The sequence below is a fragment of the Stenella coeruleoalba genome (genome assembly GCF_951394435.1).
Source record: "Stenella coeruleoalba genome assembly, chromosome: 6".
Taxonomy (NCBI): Eukaryota; Metazoa; Chordata; class Mammalia; order Artiodactyla; family Delphinidae; genus Stenella; species Stenella coeruleoalba.
The window spans coordinates 123,767,286-123,784,419 of NC_137151.1; the positions used below are offsets into that span (position 1 = coordinate 123,767,286).

At 45.1% G+C, this 17,134-nt stretch overlaps 1 protein-coding gene across 1 annotated transcript in view; it reads right to left on the bottom strand.

The window, feature by feature from the left end:
* The window catches only part of DRC11 (dynein regulatory complex subunit 11), a 167,138-nt gene that overhangs the window by 68,425 nt on the left and 81,579 nt on the right, over positions 1-17,134 (bottom strand). The window contains exons 9-11 of the mRNA XM_079924891.1: positions 15,980-16,055; positions 8,873-8,979; positions 8,614-8,715 (exon numbers count right to left, since the gene is read on the bottom strand). Of these exons, the coding sequence (XP_079781017.1) occupies positions 8,614-8,715; positions 8,873-8,979; positions 15,980-16,055 (285 nt within the window). The remainder of the gene's footprint in view (positions 1-8,613; positions 8,716-8,872; positions 8,980-15,979; positions 16,056-17,134) is intronic.

Here is a 17,134-nt window from a genome sequence, read left to right on the forward strand (position 1 = left end):
GTCACATTTTGAGTGAAGTAGAAAAATCTTATTTCCCTTTACATGCCTTTACCCATCCCCTGTCATTTGTAATATTGTCTTAAATATTTCCTCTGCATCACTGAGAACCAAGTCAAACAATGTCATAATTTTTGCTTCAATCAAATAACATAATTTAGAAAGGGAAGAAAAGCCTATTCTATATATATATATATATATATATATATATATATATATATATATATATATATATATAAATTTTTATTGGAGTATAGTTGACTTACAATGTTGTGTTAGGATTTCTGGCTTTTCTTGAAAAGTCAGAAGATCTGGCAGGACAGGGTATGCCTTCCCGCCTGGCAATCACTGGCCAGAGCTGAGTCATGTGTGCTGTTTAGTTCATCACAGTCCTATGCCTGCTTCTCTCATTTATGGAACTTGACTGACACTGAAGGCATTTGAGTTTGAGACTCCCGAGGTAGACGATCCTTGGTTATATCACTGAGCACCTGCCACCTCTAGTATTTCTGAAGTACCCAGGAGGTCCATGACATGGAGTTTTGTGATTTCACTGATACCCAGATTACCTATATTTTTGGTTACCAAGTTATTTCTTCCTTTCTGATGCTCCAGGTTTTTTTTTTTGAACCATTTTTTTTCCATTTAAAGAAGTTCCTTTAGAAATTCTCTCAGGGTGAATCTGCTGGTGAAAAATTATCTTAGTTCTCCTTCATCTGAAAATATCTTGATTTCCTTTTCACAGCTGAAGAATATTTTTGCTGGGTATAGATTCTGGTTGGCAGTTATTTTATTTCAGCACTTGAAAAAGTATTGTGCCCTTTCTTTCCATCTCAGTTTCTGGTGTGCAACCCACAGTCATTTAAGGTATTTTTCTCCTATAGGTAAAGGGTCATTTTTTTCTCTGGCTGCTTTCCAGATTTTTTTTTTTGTCTTCTGTAGTTAGAAGCTTAGTTATGATGTGTCTCAGATTATATGTCTTTGGATTTATCCTGTTGGGTATTCATTTAGCTTCTTGAATCTGCATGTTTATATCTCCTGTCAAATTTGGGAAGATTTCAACCATTCTTTCTTGAAGTGCTTTTTCAGCCTCATCTTCTTTCTCTTCTCCTTCTGAGATTCTGATGGCATGAATATAAGATTTTTTTTAATAGTCCCATAGTTCCTAATTCCTGTTTAGCTTTTTTTTTTTTTCCAGTTGATTTTCTCTGTTGTTCAGATTGGGTAATTTCTATTGTTCTATCTTCCAATTCACTGATTCTTTCCTCTGTCTCCTCTATTCTGCTGCTGAGCTCATCTAGCATTTTGCATACTGTAGTTTTAAGTTCTACAATTTCCATTTGGTTCTCCTTTATATCTTCTACTTTTTTGCTAAGGCTTTCTGGTTTTTTGTTTTTCATTTGTATCTAGCAGCTTTATAATTACTCATTGAAGCATTTTAATCATGGCTGCCTTAACATGTTTGCCAAGTAATTCTAACATTGCTGACACTTCAGACTTGGCATCTGTTGTCTGTTTTCCTTCAGTCTGAGATCTTCCAGGTTCTTCTATGATGACTGACTTTCAATAAAACCTAAACATTTTTGTATTATGTTATGAGACTCTGAACTTAATTTAAATCTCTTGTTTTAACTCTGACACTGCTCTGGCAGGGGAACTGTGTGTGTGTGTGTGTGTGTGTGTGTGTGTGTGTGTTGTGCTGTTACTGCCAGGAAGGTAGAAGTCTAGGTTACCCAATCCATTGTGGGAGGGGCTCCTTATATTTCTGGGTGGGGGTGGGAGTTCTGGCTCTCCATGTGGTCTCCACTCACACTGAGGTGAAGGTGTCCTTGTTACCACTGGGAACTGGTGAAGTTTTGACTCTGCACTAGGTCTCCTCTGATTCATCCCAGCAGGGAGGGAGGGGTGCCTTGTTATCACTGGTTGGGGGTGGAGTCCAGATAGATTCCCCATGTAGTCTCCACTGACACAGTGGATGGGAAGGCTTCACAACCAATGGGCAGGAATGAAAGTCTTTGTTCCTTATTTGATCTTCTCTGACACCACTCCAGTGAGGGTGTTGGGTTGTCTCCTATGTCTTCATGAGGGAAGAAGTCTAGGCTCCCCATGGAGCCTTTGCTGGTGTGCACTGGAGTGGGGCCACATTTTTTCTGTGGTGTTTGGATGGTGCAGGGTGGTTATTAACTAAAACCTGTTTTGTCTGATACTGAGTTACACTAGCTATCTTTTGGCTAGTACTTTGATGGTTTATAGATTACCATCTATAGTTTATAGTTTATTTTTAACATATCTATTTGTTATGTTTAAAGTGTGTTTCTTATAAATAGCATATAGTTGAGTTTTGTTTTTTTTCCAGTCTGACAATCATTGTCTTTTAAAATAGAACATTTAGTCCACTTACATTTTAGGTAATTATGGATTAAATTAATTGGATTTAATTCTATCAAATTCATATTTGCTTTCTTTTTATTATTTCTTTTCTTTTCTTTTTATTCCTATTTTTCCTTTCCTGTATTCTTTTTGATTAATTATTTAAAAATTTTCTGCTTATCTTCACTATTACTTTTTTGCTATACATTTTAGTATGATTTAAAAAATTATAAAATACATCATTAATTTATTACAATTTACCTTAAATTAGCTCTTTTTGGCTCCCTGAACAATGCAGCAATCTCACAAGTCCGTTTATTCCTACCCAACTTTTCTGTTGCTGCTGTTATATATTTTCTTTGTATGTATGGTACAGACCCTTATTCTTGCTTTAAAAACCAGAATATTTTAAGAATAGTTAGCTTTTTATACTTGCCCAAATTTTACATTTTGAAGAAATGATTATTCCTTCTTACACTTTTGTTCTCTTATCTGGGATTCTTTTCCTTCGGCCTGAAGAATATCCTTTCAGTATTTTCATACTATGGGTCTGCTGCTGCCAAGTCAAATCAGATTTTGTTTGTCTCTATTTTATTTTCATTTTTGAAGGATATTTTCACTGGGTATAGAATTCTAGGTTGGCAGTTATTTCTTTCCAGTCTCTAAAGATGCTATTCACACTTCCTTCTGGCTTCCATGGTTTCTGTTGAGAGATTTAGTAGTCTTTCTTATTTTTTGTTATCCTGAAGGAAATGTGCCTTTAAAAAAAAATCTAGTAAGAGTTTGCCTTTTATCTTTGACTTTCAGTATTTTGACTGTGATGTGTCTAGATGTGGTTTTCTTTGTAATCATCCTTCTTGGACCTCAGTAAGGTTCTTGGATGTGTGGGTGTGTGTATTTCATCTGATTTGGAAAATTCACAAACATTACTTTTTCATGTATTGCTTCTGTTCCATTCTCCTCTTTTGGGGAAAATTCTAATTACACATATGTTACAACTTTTGACCATGTCTCAAATCTCTCTTCTTCTCTGTTCTGTTTTTTATAGTATTTGTTTTTTCTGTACTTCAGTTTGGATTTCCTATTGACTTGTTTTTGAGGTCAACCTGCCTTTTGCGATGTCTATGCTGTTGTTAAACCAATTAGAAGACTTCTTATTTTTGGATACCATATTTTTCAACTGCAGAATGTTTATTTGTTTCTTTTAAATGTAGATTCTAAATTTCTATTTAAATATGGCATTTTTTCCCATTATATATGTTAGCACTCAGGAATGCAAAATATAGAGCCAGTCAAGAATCTTATCCTCAAGGAGCTTCATGGCCACTTCAGGAACTCCTATGTCCTTAAAGTTTTTGTGATTAGAACAAGAGAGGAGCTCGAGAGAGAGAGATGGCCTCTGAGAGTCAGGACCTCACTCAGTGATGTCATAATGGGGGTGACAGCAAATCCAGGGTTGATTCACAGTCCTGCATATCTGCAAACTTGTTTTTGAAAGTACAGACTCTTTGTCTGTCTTGTTATCTTCTGTACCTCAAATGCCTTGAACTCTACCTGGCATACAGTGCCCAATAAATAATATTAAATGAAACAATCAGTAAAGATGATACGTCCCCCAAGATCTGATTTTGGATCTCTAAATCACAAGAGAAGGTGGAGTAGACTGCAATGTAAGTAGATTAAATTATAATGTGAAATATAATTGCCAAGGGAAACAGACTCTGTAACCTTCCTTCTTGTAAGAAAATGAACATGAAACTACAATAACTCAGCAGAAGGTTGCTTGTTGAGTATGGAATAAGCAAAGGAGGTGGCTGGATGCTCCGAACTGCTACCTATGCCGTACTGTGACATCTTGAGGCACTTATTTAGCCTATGGGGGTCAATCTGCATAGGATCTAGATTTGATTAATTAATTCATTCAATATTATGTGCTGAGGACTTGCTATGTGCCAGGAAAGGTTACAAAGGTGAGCAGAAAAGACAGTCACATAGTCGCTGGACTCATGGCCCTTCAGTAGTAGATTTGGGAAGGCAGAAACAAACAAAATGATCTCACCAGTAAATGTAACATTAACACTGTGATATAAAGCACCAGGAAGACACGGTACTCAGCATCAAGTGTATGTGTAGCAACCAGACTTACTTTGGAGGTCCCAAAAGGCTTTCCTGAGGAAGAAGGGCTTGGACTGAGACCCCAAGGATGAGTAGGGGTTAACTACACTCGGGACTGAGGGTGTGGGGGTAAAGACAGTTCTTGAGAGGGAACAGCATGTGCAAAGGCCCTGTGGTGGAGGGGAGGGAGCACAGAGTGTTTGAGGCACAAAGAGGAAGATCAGGGTGCTGGAGTACAGCCAGGGAGGAGAGGTGGGTGATGAGCCTGAAGAAGAGGACACTGGCAAGGTTGGTCATGGCCTTGTAAGCCTGTCATCTTTATCCTTGGGGGAACCGGGGTGTCATTGAAGGGTTTCAGCATGGAGTGCTAAGGTCATATTTATATTTCAAAAGGAGCACTCAGGCTGCTGTATAATCTCTGATCAAGTCACTGTTTCTGGATAATGCTGAAATAATACTGTCAAATTCTATCCCTCTGAGTCCTCTTTCTCCTTTTCTATGTTCAAGGTTGCCCATTCCCCTTCTGCTAATGGTCTTCTTAAGGAGGGGATTTAGTATAGCTAATTAAGTTTCAGCTTACGAAATTAAATCATAATTATGTCTCCCAAGGTCATTTGGATTGGAATTTTGAGAACTGAAAACTCTACAGTTACACAATTACCATCAATCTATTGGGGTACCCTGAGTGCATCTATTGCGTGTTCAACCAGTTTAATTCCAAGAGAGAAATTCATAGCAATTTCTCACCCTGTGACATGTCATGAGTTAGGACATGGTGAGGGCAGACACCAGGCTGCGAGGAGTGAGAGGGTGCCCTTGGGCCAGACTGATGATCAGATGCTGGGTAACAGGAGGAAGCCTGTTCTCAGCTGGAGGGGTACAGTCACCTCCTGGCTTCATTTTCCGTTTTGTTTGGCTTGATTTCCATGTTCAGTCATGAAAGTATCACTTTCTGAAGATGTGAAATTCATTAATAGGGTCAATGGGTGGCATATTTATTTCCTATTGATGAGGGAATAGCCTATAGAGAGCCCTCAGTGGGCTACAGAGATGGAGCCTCAGTAGAGGCCCATGAAGGACATTCAGAGTCAGAGTTAAACTGTAAACTGTAGAGTCAACACAAAAAGCATTAGGATAGAGCCACTGTAAAGACACCATACAGCCCCTGGGCTGGCGAAGCTAGTCACTAACGTCGCTGGGAGTGTGGTAAACTCTGAGGGAGTGTGCGAGTCCCAGGAAGAGGTGATGGACCATGGAAACCTGAGAAAGCCTTCAAAGGGCAAAGGCTGCCCACAGTCCTGCCAGCTCCTCTGCCTGGAGTATCCTTGCCCCAGAGGCAGGGCTGGCTCTGAATCAAAGTGGACCATGTTCACAACACTTCTGATGCCAGATGTGCGGGGTTTTCCCCCGCCAAGCAGTTTTCTGCAACACCAGCTGGGGGGGTCCTGCAATCTAACTCAATTCTGACACTGTCTACCTGGAGATAGAGTTGGATCCCACAGGTTAAGGGTGATGTCCCACCAAACTGCTCCCCACCCCAATTCAGATGCCAATTGCCAAGTCCAGGTTGTCACCTATGTTTCTGACCAACCGGCTATAAACCCCTCCTCAGGTATGATTAATTTGTGAGAGTGGCTCACAGAACTCAGGGAAACACTTACTTCCATCCACCAGTTCATTAAAGGATATGATACAGGATACAGAAGGACAGCCAGATGAAGAGGTATGTAGGGCAAGGTCTGGGAGGGTCCTGAGTGCAGGAGCTCCTGCCCCTGTGACACTGGGGTGTGTTACCCTCCCAGGATGTGGAAGTGTTAACCCACCTGGAAACTCTCCAAATCCCATCATTATTGGGGTTTCACGGAAGCTTCCTCATGTGGGCTTGATCAATTATTAACTCCATTTCCATCTCCTGTCCCCTCTCTAGAGAATGGGGGTGGGTGGAGCTGAGAATTCCAGGCTTCTAATCATGGCTTGGTCTTCCCTGTAACCAGCCCCCACCTGGGAGCCACCTAGGAACCCACCCAGCATTGCCTCATTGTAACAAAAGACGCTTCCAGTGTGCTTATCACTTAGGATTTTTTTTTTTTGAGTATAATTGCTTTACAATGGTGTGTTAGTTTCTGCTTTATAAGAAAGTGAATCAGTTATACATATACATATGTTTCCATATCTCTTCTCTCTGTGTCTCCCTCCCTCCCACCCTCTAGGTGGTCACAAACCACCGAGCTGATCTCCCTGTGCTATGCGGCTGCTTCCCACTAGCTATCTATTTTACGTTTGGTAGTGTATATATGTCCATGCCGCTCTCTCGCTTTGTCACAGCTTACCCTTCCCCCTCCACATATCCTCAAGTCCATTCTCTAGAAGGTGTGTGTCTTTATTCCTGTCTTACCCCTAGGTTCTTCATGACATTTTTTTCCCCTTAAATTCCATATATATATGTGTTAGCATACAATATTTGTCTTTCTCTTTCTGACTTGCTTCACTGTATGACAGACTCTAGGTCTATCCACCTCATTACAAATAGCACAAAAACAGAAAGATAGATCAATGGAACAGGATAGAAAGCCCAGAGATAAACCCACGCACATATGGTCACCTTATCTTTGATAAAGGAGGCAGGAATGTACAGTGGAGAAAGGACAGCCTCTTCAATAAGTGGTGCTGGGAAAATTGGACAGGTACATGTAAAAGTATGAGATTAGATCACTCCCTGACACCATACACAAAAATAAGCTCAAAATGGATTAAAGACCTAAATGTAAGGCCAGAAACTATCAAATTCTTAGAGGAAAACATAGGCAGAACACTCTATGACATAAATCACAGCAAGATCCTTTTTGACCCACCTCTTAGAGAAATGGAAAGAAAAACAAAAATAAACAAATGGGACCTAATGAAACTTCAAAGCTTTTGCACAGCAAAGGAAACCATAAACAAGACCAAAAGACAACCCTCAGAATGGGAGAAAATATTTGCAAATGAAGCAACTGACAAAGGATTAATCTCCAAAATTTACAAGCAGCTCATGCAGCTCAATAACAAAAACATAAACAACCCAACCCAAAAATGGGCAGAAGACCTAAATAGACATTTCTCCAAAGAAGATATACAGATGCCAACAAACACATGAAAGAATGCTCAACATCATTAATCATTAGAGAAATGCAAATCAAAGCTACAATGAGATATCATCTCACACCAGTCAGAATGGCCATCATCAAAAAATCTAGAAACAATAAATGCTGGAGAGGGTGTGGAGAAAAGGGAACACTTTTGCACTGCTGGTGGGAATGTGAATTGGTACAGCCACTATGGAGAACAGTATGGAGGTTCCTTAAAAAACTACAAACAGAACTACCATATGACCCACCAATCCCACTACTGGGCGTATACCCTGAGAAAACCACAATTCAAAAAGAATCATGTACCAAAATGTTCATTGCAGCTCTATTTCCAATAGCCCGGAGATGGAAACAACCTAAGTGTCCATCATCAGATGAATGGATAAAGAAGATGTGGCACATATATACAATGGAATATTACTCAGTCACTTAGGAATTTACAAGGGTTCCAGGAGCTCCCTGCCAACAAGCAGGGGCAGACACCAATATGTATATTTTCTCTTATCTCTCAGGACCCTAGTATGTGAACATGGAATACTGGAATCCAACTGGCTACTCTAAACCACTATGAGACGGATGGGTGGCAACTGAAAATTCAATTCATCGGATTCCCCGACTCACAAAGAACCTGCTCATTGCCACTGGCTTCCCCTACAGAGCTTCTACAGGGAGAGACGGGTGGGCATTTGAGACACATGCCCCAGCTCCTCCGATAGGTCTCCTCCCACTTGTGGGGCTTGGGTACCACGGATCTGCAGTGATGGGGGACTGGGGAAGTTACTTCCAGACTGTTGGATTTATCTCATTTATGAGCCCACAGCCCTGAGGGCTACCTGGTGGACCAACGTAAATTCACCAAAGGTAGGCACGTTTCCCGGAGAATCAGCCTGGGACAGCCGGGGTCCGCAGGCAGCACGCATGGATGGGCCACCGCCCGCGGGGGCCGGGCTCTTGGTCGTGGTTGGGATCTGCCCTCTGCTTCCCGTGCATAAGGACCACTCACCTCTTTACTTCCTTTCTTCCTTCCTGTTTTGCCCGATAATTCCATCTCTCTGTTCACAGCTAGTTTTAAGTTTTTTAGTTCCTGTCTCATCAGCTCGTCAACCTAGGTGAATACAAAAGGTTTAGGTGACTTCGCATGACTTGTGTTTTCTTTGTGAAGTTAAAAATAGCTTAAATTCTGGGTAGGTTATTAACGGGAAATTGTAACAAAGCACTGCAGCGAATGACTTGCTGGGACTACAGCATAAAAGCAGTCTTACCTGCAGCCTGATCTCCGACTCCAATTCTTTCCGTTTGTCCGCTTTGATCAGTTCGGGATCATAGCCCTGGGGGACATTCCACGATTCATCTTTATTCTTCCACAGGTCTGTACTCCAGAAGGATAAAGAAAATGAAATTTTTTCAGCGTGAAGACTAATGTCGACTTAAAAAAAATGTATGACATGAGAGTTGTGAGTCAAGTTTTATTTGGGGCAAAATGAGGATTATAGCCCGGGAGACAGCGTCTCAGAGAGCTCTGAGAAACTGCTCTGAAGAGGCGGGGGGGAAGGTTAGCATATATGTGATTCTGGTGAAGGGGGAGTCCAGGCAATCGAGTATATTTTTTGGCAGAAGGTTTCTGCTCGTCTCGAGGAGCAGTCGTCACCATGAAGGATTTCAGTGCTTTTCTAGATAGGAGGAGATACAAGAATTGGGCTCATAAAATCTTCTCCTGAAAATATCTAACTATTCTGAAGACCTGCTCTGCCAGTTTTTCCCAGAGCACAGAGGGCCTCATGCCTGCTCTCCACCTTGAACTCCTTTCAGGGGGTGTTGGAAGTCAGCAGCCGCAGTGGCTCATGATCTAATCCTTGTAGAGGTAGAGGGCCAGTGCCCGTTCCTTTGCGGTTGACACTAAGGAACGCAGTTTTGTGACATATAACACAACTGAGTTTTCTGCCCTGCATCCTTCTCCACTTCCCAAACAGAAGGATTGTGCCTGTACAATATCTAGAAAATACAGAAGGAAACTGCTGATGTGTAAAGATCCAATAAAAAAGCATGAAACAAACAGTATTCTTCCATACGGTTAAAAACATGTAAAAAATAATACGTTAATTGTGGGATTATACAGTTATAGGCGACTGTTTCTGTAATATGCTTTACATTATTTTTATTCTTCAAATGATGTGCTAAGATAGGAGAGATTTTGTTGCTAGTTCAACTCACCAGTAGTTTACCCTGGCTCCTAGTAAAAGCCAACACTGAATACACAAGTACCCGCTACGCGCCCCTAATTCAACGGCTCTATTTTTGTGTCACTTTTTGGATGTTTTTGAAATCACACACAGTTTACATTTCCCTTTTGCCTGGCAGTTAGGAGGATGGTTAGAGAAATGTGACCCTAGAGGAAATAAGGGTAATTTTGTATCACTGGAATAAATGGGAATAAACCTGTTTTCTCAGAAGGGGAATTCCAAATTGCGCAGAGGTGCAGATCCCTGGATCCTGGCGGGACCGGGGGATTTCCCAGGGGAAAAAGACTTGCCAGTTTGGGAAATGAGATCTCTTCCCTGAATTTGTGTTCAGCATGTGATGGAAAATTTCTGGAACCAAACCTGCAACCACCACTCCGCTGGGCCACTTTGCCGGGAGCGCATCCCTGGAGCACGGATGCCGTGCAACTCGGGAAGGCAACCGAGGGCCACGGGGCCCCAGGCAGGGGTTTCCCCACCTCTGTCTGACAACGGCTATGGCTTGGGAAGAAAGGGGGTCGTGCGGGGCCTGGATGGCAGGCGGTGAACGATGGGATGGAAGTTTCTCAAGCACAGCTTCTCCTACGAGCACCTCACGGGATCCTGAGACTAGCCAGGACTGTGTCCCCCGACACAGCTCATCAAGAAGGGCGGCATTAGAGGACAAGCCATAGAGGACAGTCACGGTCACAGGCAGAAACATACATCTGGGCGCACAGAGCAGAAGGTGTCAACTGTGAAGGTGGACAGCAGAGAAGATTCTCGGAGAGTCAAGTGGGCAAACAGATGGGAGAGGAGGGTGGACTCTCCACGTAAATCATGGAGGCCGGGGATGAGCAGAAGCTGCGAGAAAGGAAAGGAGAAGGGACGGCACGTGGTGTGAGCCAGGAATGGCTGCAGATCCTGGGGAGATGGAGCAAGAGGGCAACGAGATGCAGATGCACAAGAACGGGCGACTGGGCGAGGGCATCGCCTGGAGGGCTCCAGCCAGGCGGCAGCCCCGGCAGGTGGGTCCCCCATGCTACCGCTTTCCAGCTGCTGGTCTTAACAGTCTTCCCTTTCCTTGTCAACAGTCTCCACCTCTCGAGGGGCGAGGAACCAGGCAGGACAGCGGCTACTCTAAAAACACTTGTGCCCAGAGAGCAGGTGGAAGTGAGGAGGCGGAGGACCACTGGGCGTGTCCTCTTCGCGGCGTGCGAGTCAGGGCCACACAGGATGCAAGGGGAGCAAGACGGGATGTGGCTGTGCAGCTCCAGTTTTCCCAAAGTGTGGGTCGGCTCCACAAGCCACAGGCTGGAGACCCCGACGCTGCTCCCAGAGGCTGGCATGGAGATCTCTGGAAGCGAGAGGGGGCATCACAAGGTGATGGCCACACACAGGTCAGGCCTGGCTCACTTCCTGGTCAGTTAGCTGGGCAGAGGGGTCGGCCTGTCTGGCTTCCAGGCCCGGCGAGGGCTCTTAGGCTCACCGGCCTCCCACCAGCCAACCAAGGGCAGTGCGGCCTGGAGGGGGTCAGCCCTTGTCTGGTCACAGTCTGCGCCAGGAAGATAGCAAGCAGAAACCGACGGGTGATGCAACGTTTCAGGGGCAGATTTTTGAAAATGAGGATGATGAAAGTACCCCAACTTTTTCTAGGGTGGCTAGTGTGGATTTATAAGAAATCGACAAGAAACACATCACAGAGGGGGTGAGATTTTCATAGAATTGATTCACCCACATGTCCTTCCCAAGCAGGGTGGCCACGTGAGAGGTGGCCCAGCCGCGAGGGCTCAGACGCTGGGACGGGACGATACGGCAGGAGAGGTTTGGGGGTGTGCCTCCTGTATGCCTGTCTGAGGGTGACCTCAGTTTCTGCTCTGGCCTGAGCGCCTGTCCGCCCTCCCCCCCAGAAGGGGGATTTTGCAGTGAGCTTGGAAGGTGTGAGTACACAAAGGCGAGGCTGGCTCACGGGCTTGAAGGCAACCGCCCCTTCTCTGTACGTTTTCTGAAATTTACATAAGCTTAGACTGTGGAACACTTTGAAATGCAGGAATAACATAATGCTTCTTTTTTATGGGTTTCCAATTGTAAGCTCTCCCCCTTGAAAATACTGTAACTGTGTTAAAACGTGCTATTCACGAAAAACAACTCTTTCCTAGCAGATTTCCCCCTTGTATGATGACTGAATCTCCTCCCACAGCAAAAGCCACCTGTTTCATTAAGATCTTTTAGAGCAAAACTGCTTTGTTATTTAAAGGAAGCGACACTGCTTTTTCACGGGATTGATTTACTAAGACTGGGAAGCAATGCGTTTCAAAATGAAAGGAACACAGAATATTCAACAGAAAGGAAAGCAAGATGCGATTATTTATGTAAAAGCAGTGACGTTCCCATTTCTGGAGCTGTAACTATATTCTACAGATAAAGCAGTTCGCAGCAGCCTTTCCCGGTTTCACCTCTAGTTCGCGTAAATGGACCTCGTTTTCCACTGCAACTTTGTTTTTCTCATGACGCTTTTGCACAGGGCCCTTCTCAATCCCTTCAAGAATTTCATGGACATTTCTGAATGCAGGAAGCTGTTCATGGCTCTCAAAGGAAAACAACGGCCCGCTCTTTCCTACAGCAGAGAATGAGCTTTTATCCCAGAATTGGGAAGCGGGAGGTGCGGCAGCTTTTGCCCGTGGAGGGGTGACCGAGGAGGGCGCTTAATCTCAGTGATTAAAATGCTAATGTTTCATCTGAGAAGAAAAAGCTTTGATTTTTATGAAAAGAATTCTCAGATGAAAACATTTAATTTCTGTAAGTTACTGAAGACCTGACAGATAGCTCATCAAATGCCCCAACAGCCAACTAGGAAAATCACGCCTCATGTTTCCTGCTCCCGAGTGGCTTGTGTTTTCTTAGTCTTGATGGAAACAGATATTACACACCAGGTGTGGGTCGGTTCAAGAGCTTTGCTGGGTGGGGCTGCAGGCTTCCCATGGGAACATTAGATGTCCCCCAAATTAATTACTGTTTTTATCAAAATAATGCATGCACCTTATTTTAAAGTCAGAGTATCGAAAAGATTATAATAAAAAAACTCTGCCTTCCAGTTACACTGTCCAGTGGCATTTATTCCCACATTCATTCATTCAAAAATGCATTGACTAGATTCAGATTTATTCATAAATCTGATCTATTTGTAAATTATGAAATTCATGCCCTGCCCTCATGGACCTGGCGCCCCCCTCCCACCCGCTGCGGGGAGACAGCAAACACACACACGGAAGTCAGAGGGAGGTGAGTAAAGTGGGGTCAGGGGCGGGCACAGGTGAGGCGGGAGAAGGCCTGAAGGGAAAAGCATTCCAGGCAAGGGGAACAGAAAGCACGACAGCCCTGAGGTCGGGGGGGGCCCAGGGGAGGGGGGCGTGAAGTGATCTAGCTTCACGTGGGCTCTTTTGGTTGGTTGTTCCTCTCCCAATGTCTAGATAACACGCATATACTGCTGCTTCTTGATGAGTCAATTTTAGACACGGGCTCCTGACTCCTTGTTAAGGTAGGTGAGAATTTTGCTCTTCCCCATTTTTCTTTCTTTCTCCATATGCAGTTACATCAGAGGCCAAGGGAGCCAGGCCTTCCAAATCCCGAGTGCGAGTGCATTGAGATGTACCTGGCACCTCAGACTCCCCACCGGCAGCCCCTCTCAGGACACCCAGTAGGACAGGCTCCACCAAAATGAGGGAGTACCAGGAAAATGAAGGGGTGACAGTCAGAGAAGGCAAAGGAAGCCCCAAGGAGGACAGCTGGCAGGGCTCCAGAAGGGAGGTGTTCAGAAGAAGAGTAGCTGGTCAATTACCTAAAGCGTTCGAAGGCCTGGAAAATTATCTCGAAGGTTGGAGATAGATGTGCAGAATACGAAACAAAAGACAGTGTGTACGGACCAATACATGAAGTCATGTGAAGTGGTGTCTTCACAAACGGCAGCTATTGTCTGCGACCCAGCCCTGAGTTCCGGGGGCACCACAGCCAGGCCTGTGACTTACTGCGATTCCTAGCTGGGTCCCTCGGAGGCGGCTGAGGCCAGCCTAACAAGCCATCCAACTTGTGCCACTGTCCCCACCCATCTACCGCCACCGCACCTGGTGTGTTGTGAGCCTGCGGACGGCATGCGCCAGCTTTGTAGCTCCAGGCTAGCATTGCACCTGCACACTGGAGTCAATCAATGTTTGTTGAGTGAATATGTAAGTGAATGGATGCTTTGATAGTGATTGCTTGGCACCATTGTTTGTTAAAGAGTTGGTATTATCTTGGTGGGAATGTAAGTTGGTGCAGCCACTATGGAGAACAGCATGGAGGTTCCTCAAAACTAAAAACAGAGCTGCCGTATGATCCTGCAATTCCACTCCTGGGCATATATCCGGACAAAACTGTAATTTGAAAAGATACATGCACCCCAGTGTTCATTGCAGCACTATTTACAATAGCCAGGACATGGAAACAAATTAAATATCCATTGGCAGAGCAACGGATAAAGAAGATGTGGTACATATATACAATGGAATACTACTCAGCCATGAAAAAGAATGCAGTGACGCCATTTGCAGCAACATGGATGGACCCAGAGATTATCATACTGAGTGAGGTAAGTCAGAAAGAGAAAGACAAATACCATATGATATCACTTACGTGTGGAATCTAAAATATGACACAAATGAACTAATCTTCGAAAGAGAAACAGACTCACAGACATAGAGAACAGACTTGTGGCTGCCAACGGGGTGACGGGGATGGGGGAGGGTTGGAGTGGGAGTTTGGGGTCAGCAGGTGCAAACTATATAGAATGGATACACAACAAGGTCCTACTGTATATAGCACAGGGAACTATATTCAATATCCTGTAATAAACCATAATGGAAAAGAAAAAGAGTTGATGTTCTTAAACGTGAATGATGGCAGGTCTTCTATCAGTAGACCTGATAGAAGATCAGACCTGCTGATGGTGGGTAAGTGATGTTTACCGCTCCTGGTTGTTATAAAGGTAAGTAAGATGGGAACGAAAACACAAAGCCTTCTGCGTCTCGGGCACCTAATCGGTGTTAATTTACCCTTTGACCTCCTTCCTCCCCAATTAAAGCAGTCGCTAAATCCTTCTGGGGTCATCCTATCCCTGTGCTTCTGCCTTCGTTCAGCGTCTCAGGTAGAGTGGGACCCTTGCCACTAGTGGTAAGTGAAAGAATTTCAGGAGGTACACGGACATTCTTTTTTTTTTTTTTTTGCCACACTGCACGGCATGCGGGATGTTAGTTCCCTGGCCAGGGAGTGAACCCGCTCCCCTTGCAGTGGAAGTGTGGAGTCTTAACCACTGGATTGCTGGGGGGAAGTCCACGGACATTCTTATTTTATAGAACCGGCATATCAAACCTGCAACGACTTTTGATATAGTTGCTGAGGATAAGGCTCAATTAATTGGGATAAAAACCGTGCATCAATTAAAAATAGATATTAAGTAAATAACAGTAGTGGTGCTGTCCACCTAAGACCAGAATTAGGAAGGAGGCACACATGTGACTGGAGTTTGGAAATATTCTACTTCACGCCCTTATTGCATTTTTCAGGAATTTCCAAATAACACTGATGGCCAGGGTCGCCTTGGCAGGTCCTTCTGTGTTGGGGTTTGTTGTGAGGGTGGAGTGGGACCACAGGAAAGTATAATGAGAGTATCTCAAAGACCAATTCATACACTTGCCGAATGAGCCATATTATACTCTGCTAAGTATGCTGAACATGGGAGAAAAGATTTAGGTGTCAGTGTTCAGGCACGAGTCTTAGTCTAATAGGATTAAAACATTTTACTGTACATACGGCATTGATTTTCTTAATTTAAACAATCCAGGGAAAATCCTTCTTCCCTTTCATTCCTAGCAAGAGAATGTTCAGCTGGAGTCTCAAGGGTTTAACACGGAACAGGGGCTTAGATGATGTTCTCATCTTTCTCTTTTACCAGGTATATGCCTTGAAGCCACCCAAAGGAATTCTAAAAGAGAGATGGACAGAAGGTCTTGGCTGTGAATTGCATGTCTGCAGCCTCTCGTGGTTGGGCACCAAATTCTGCCCAACAGAGGCTGAGGCCGCACTGGGTGGACAGGAGCACACCTATTCTGCTCAACTGACCTTTGTATACGTCGTTTCCTTCTTGCATCGTATGAAGGAAAACACTCGGCGACATCTGCCAGCCGTCACCTTCGTCCTGTGAAAGCAGAATAATACACTTGTTAACTCCAGGCAGAGTTTACCTGTCGGGATCAGACAGTAAGAGGCACGCACATCGTGGTTGCTGTGGCTACAGAGAAGCACGTAGACTCTTTTCTGGTTCGTGCGGTGAAGGCCCAGCCCCTCGTCTGCCCACCTGGGCAGTTTCCCTGCTGACCAGTCTGAGCAGGGAGTGCTGTGTCCACCGACCAGGGCGGGGGTGGTCTGGAGACCTGGCTCTACCTTCAGGCTCCCTGGGGTACCCCACCCCGAGTTTGGTCCTGTCCTCTGATGCTCTGCTCCTTCCTTGCTCTGAAAGCTGATGCCCACCCACGTCCTGCCACCTCCTTCGCCATGTTCCCGTGACCCAGGTTTGCTGCTGCTCTCCGTCTGTGCTCTGCTCCGCCACTTGTCAGGTGGTGGTTTGCAGGAGCACCCGGGCTGCTCCTTTCGTGGCTTGCCTGTCCCCTCCCTGGGCCAGGAAGCCAGTCCTGAGCCCCAGCCTGAGCTGGAGGTCCTGCCACCCTCCCTGCCCCGGGCCCCCGCTGCAGAGAGAGCCCGGCCACGCCACCCTTGGTCCCGGCTGCCCCTGTGCAGCCAGATCGGAGCTGCAGGGACACCGGCCACTGCAGCTGGAGGGTCTGCCCCGACCCCCAGCAGAAGTTGCCCTACACCACCAGGGCTGTTCCGCGTCCTGAAGAGCCATACCTCGCCAAGCCCCATCTGATGTTTCTGGGCAATAATGTTTGTACTGTATTAAGAGTCTGGTGCCCGATGACCAAAATCCTGGTTATTGTCACCCCACAAAGGGCAAAAGGAAGGATGCTGGTCTACACCATGTCTATGGGGAGTTTCCCAAAGCAATCAAAGTGCTCTCTGTACAGCTTGAAGGAGGAGCGGCCATAAGACGGTGAGCATCTCTGGTGACTCTGGGCACAGGACGTGCTCTCGTTTCTGGGACCCCACGCGCCATGGGCCGTCGTTCGGCAGCGCCCGTGTACCGGATCCCCGCCTACCTCTCCTCCCCTACTCCACGTGGCAGTCGGGAAGACACTTGAAACGAGCTCACGAGAGCGA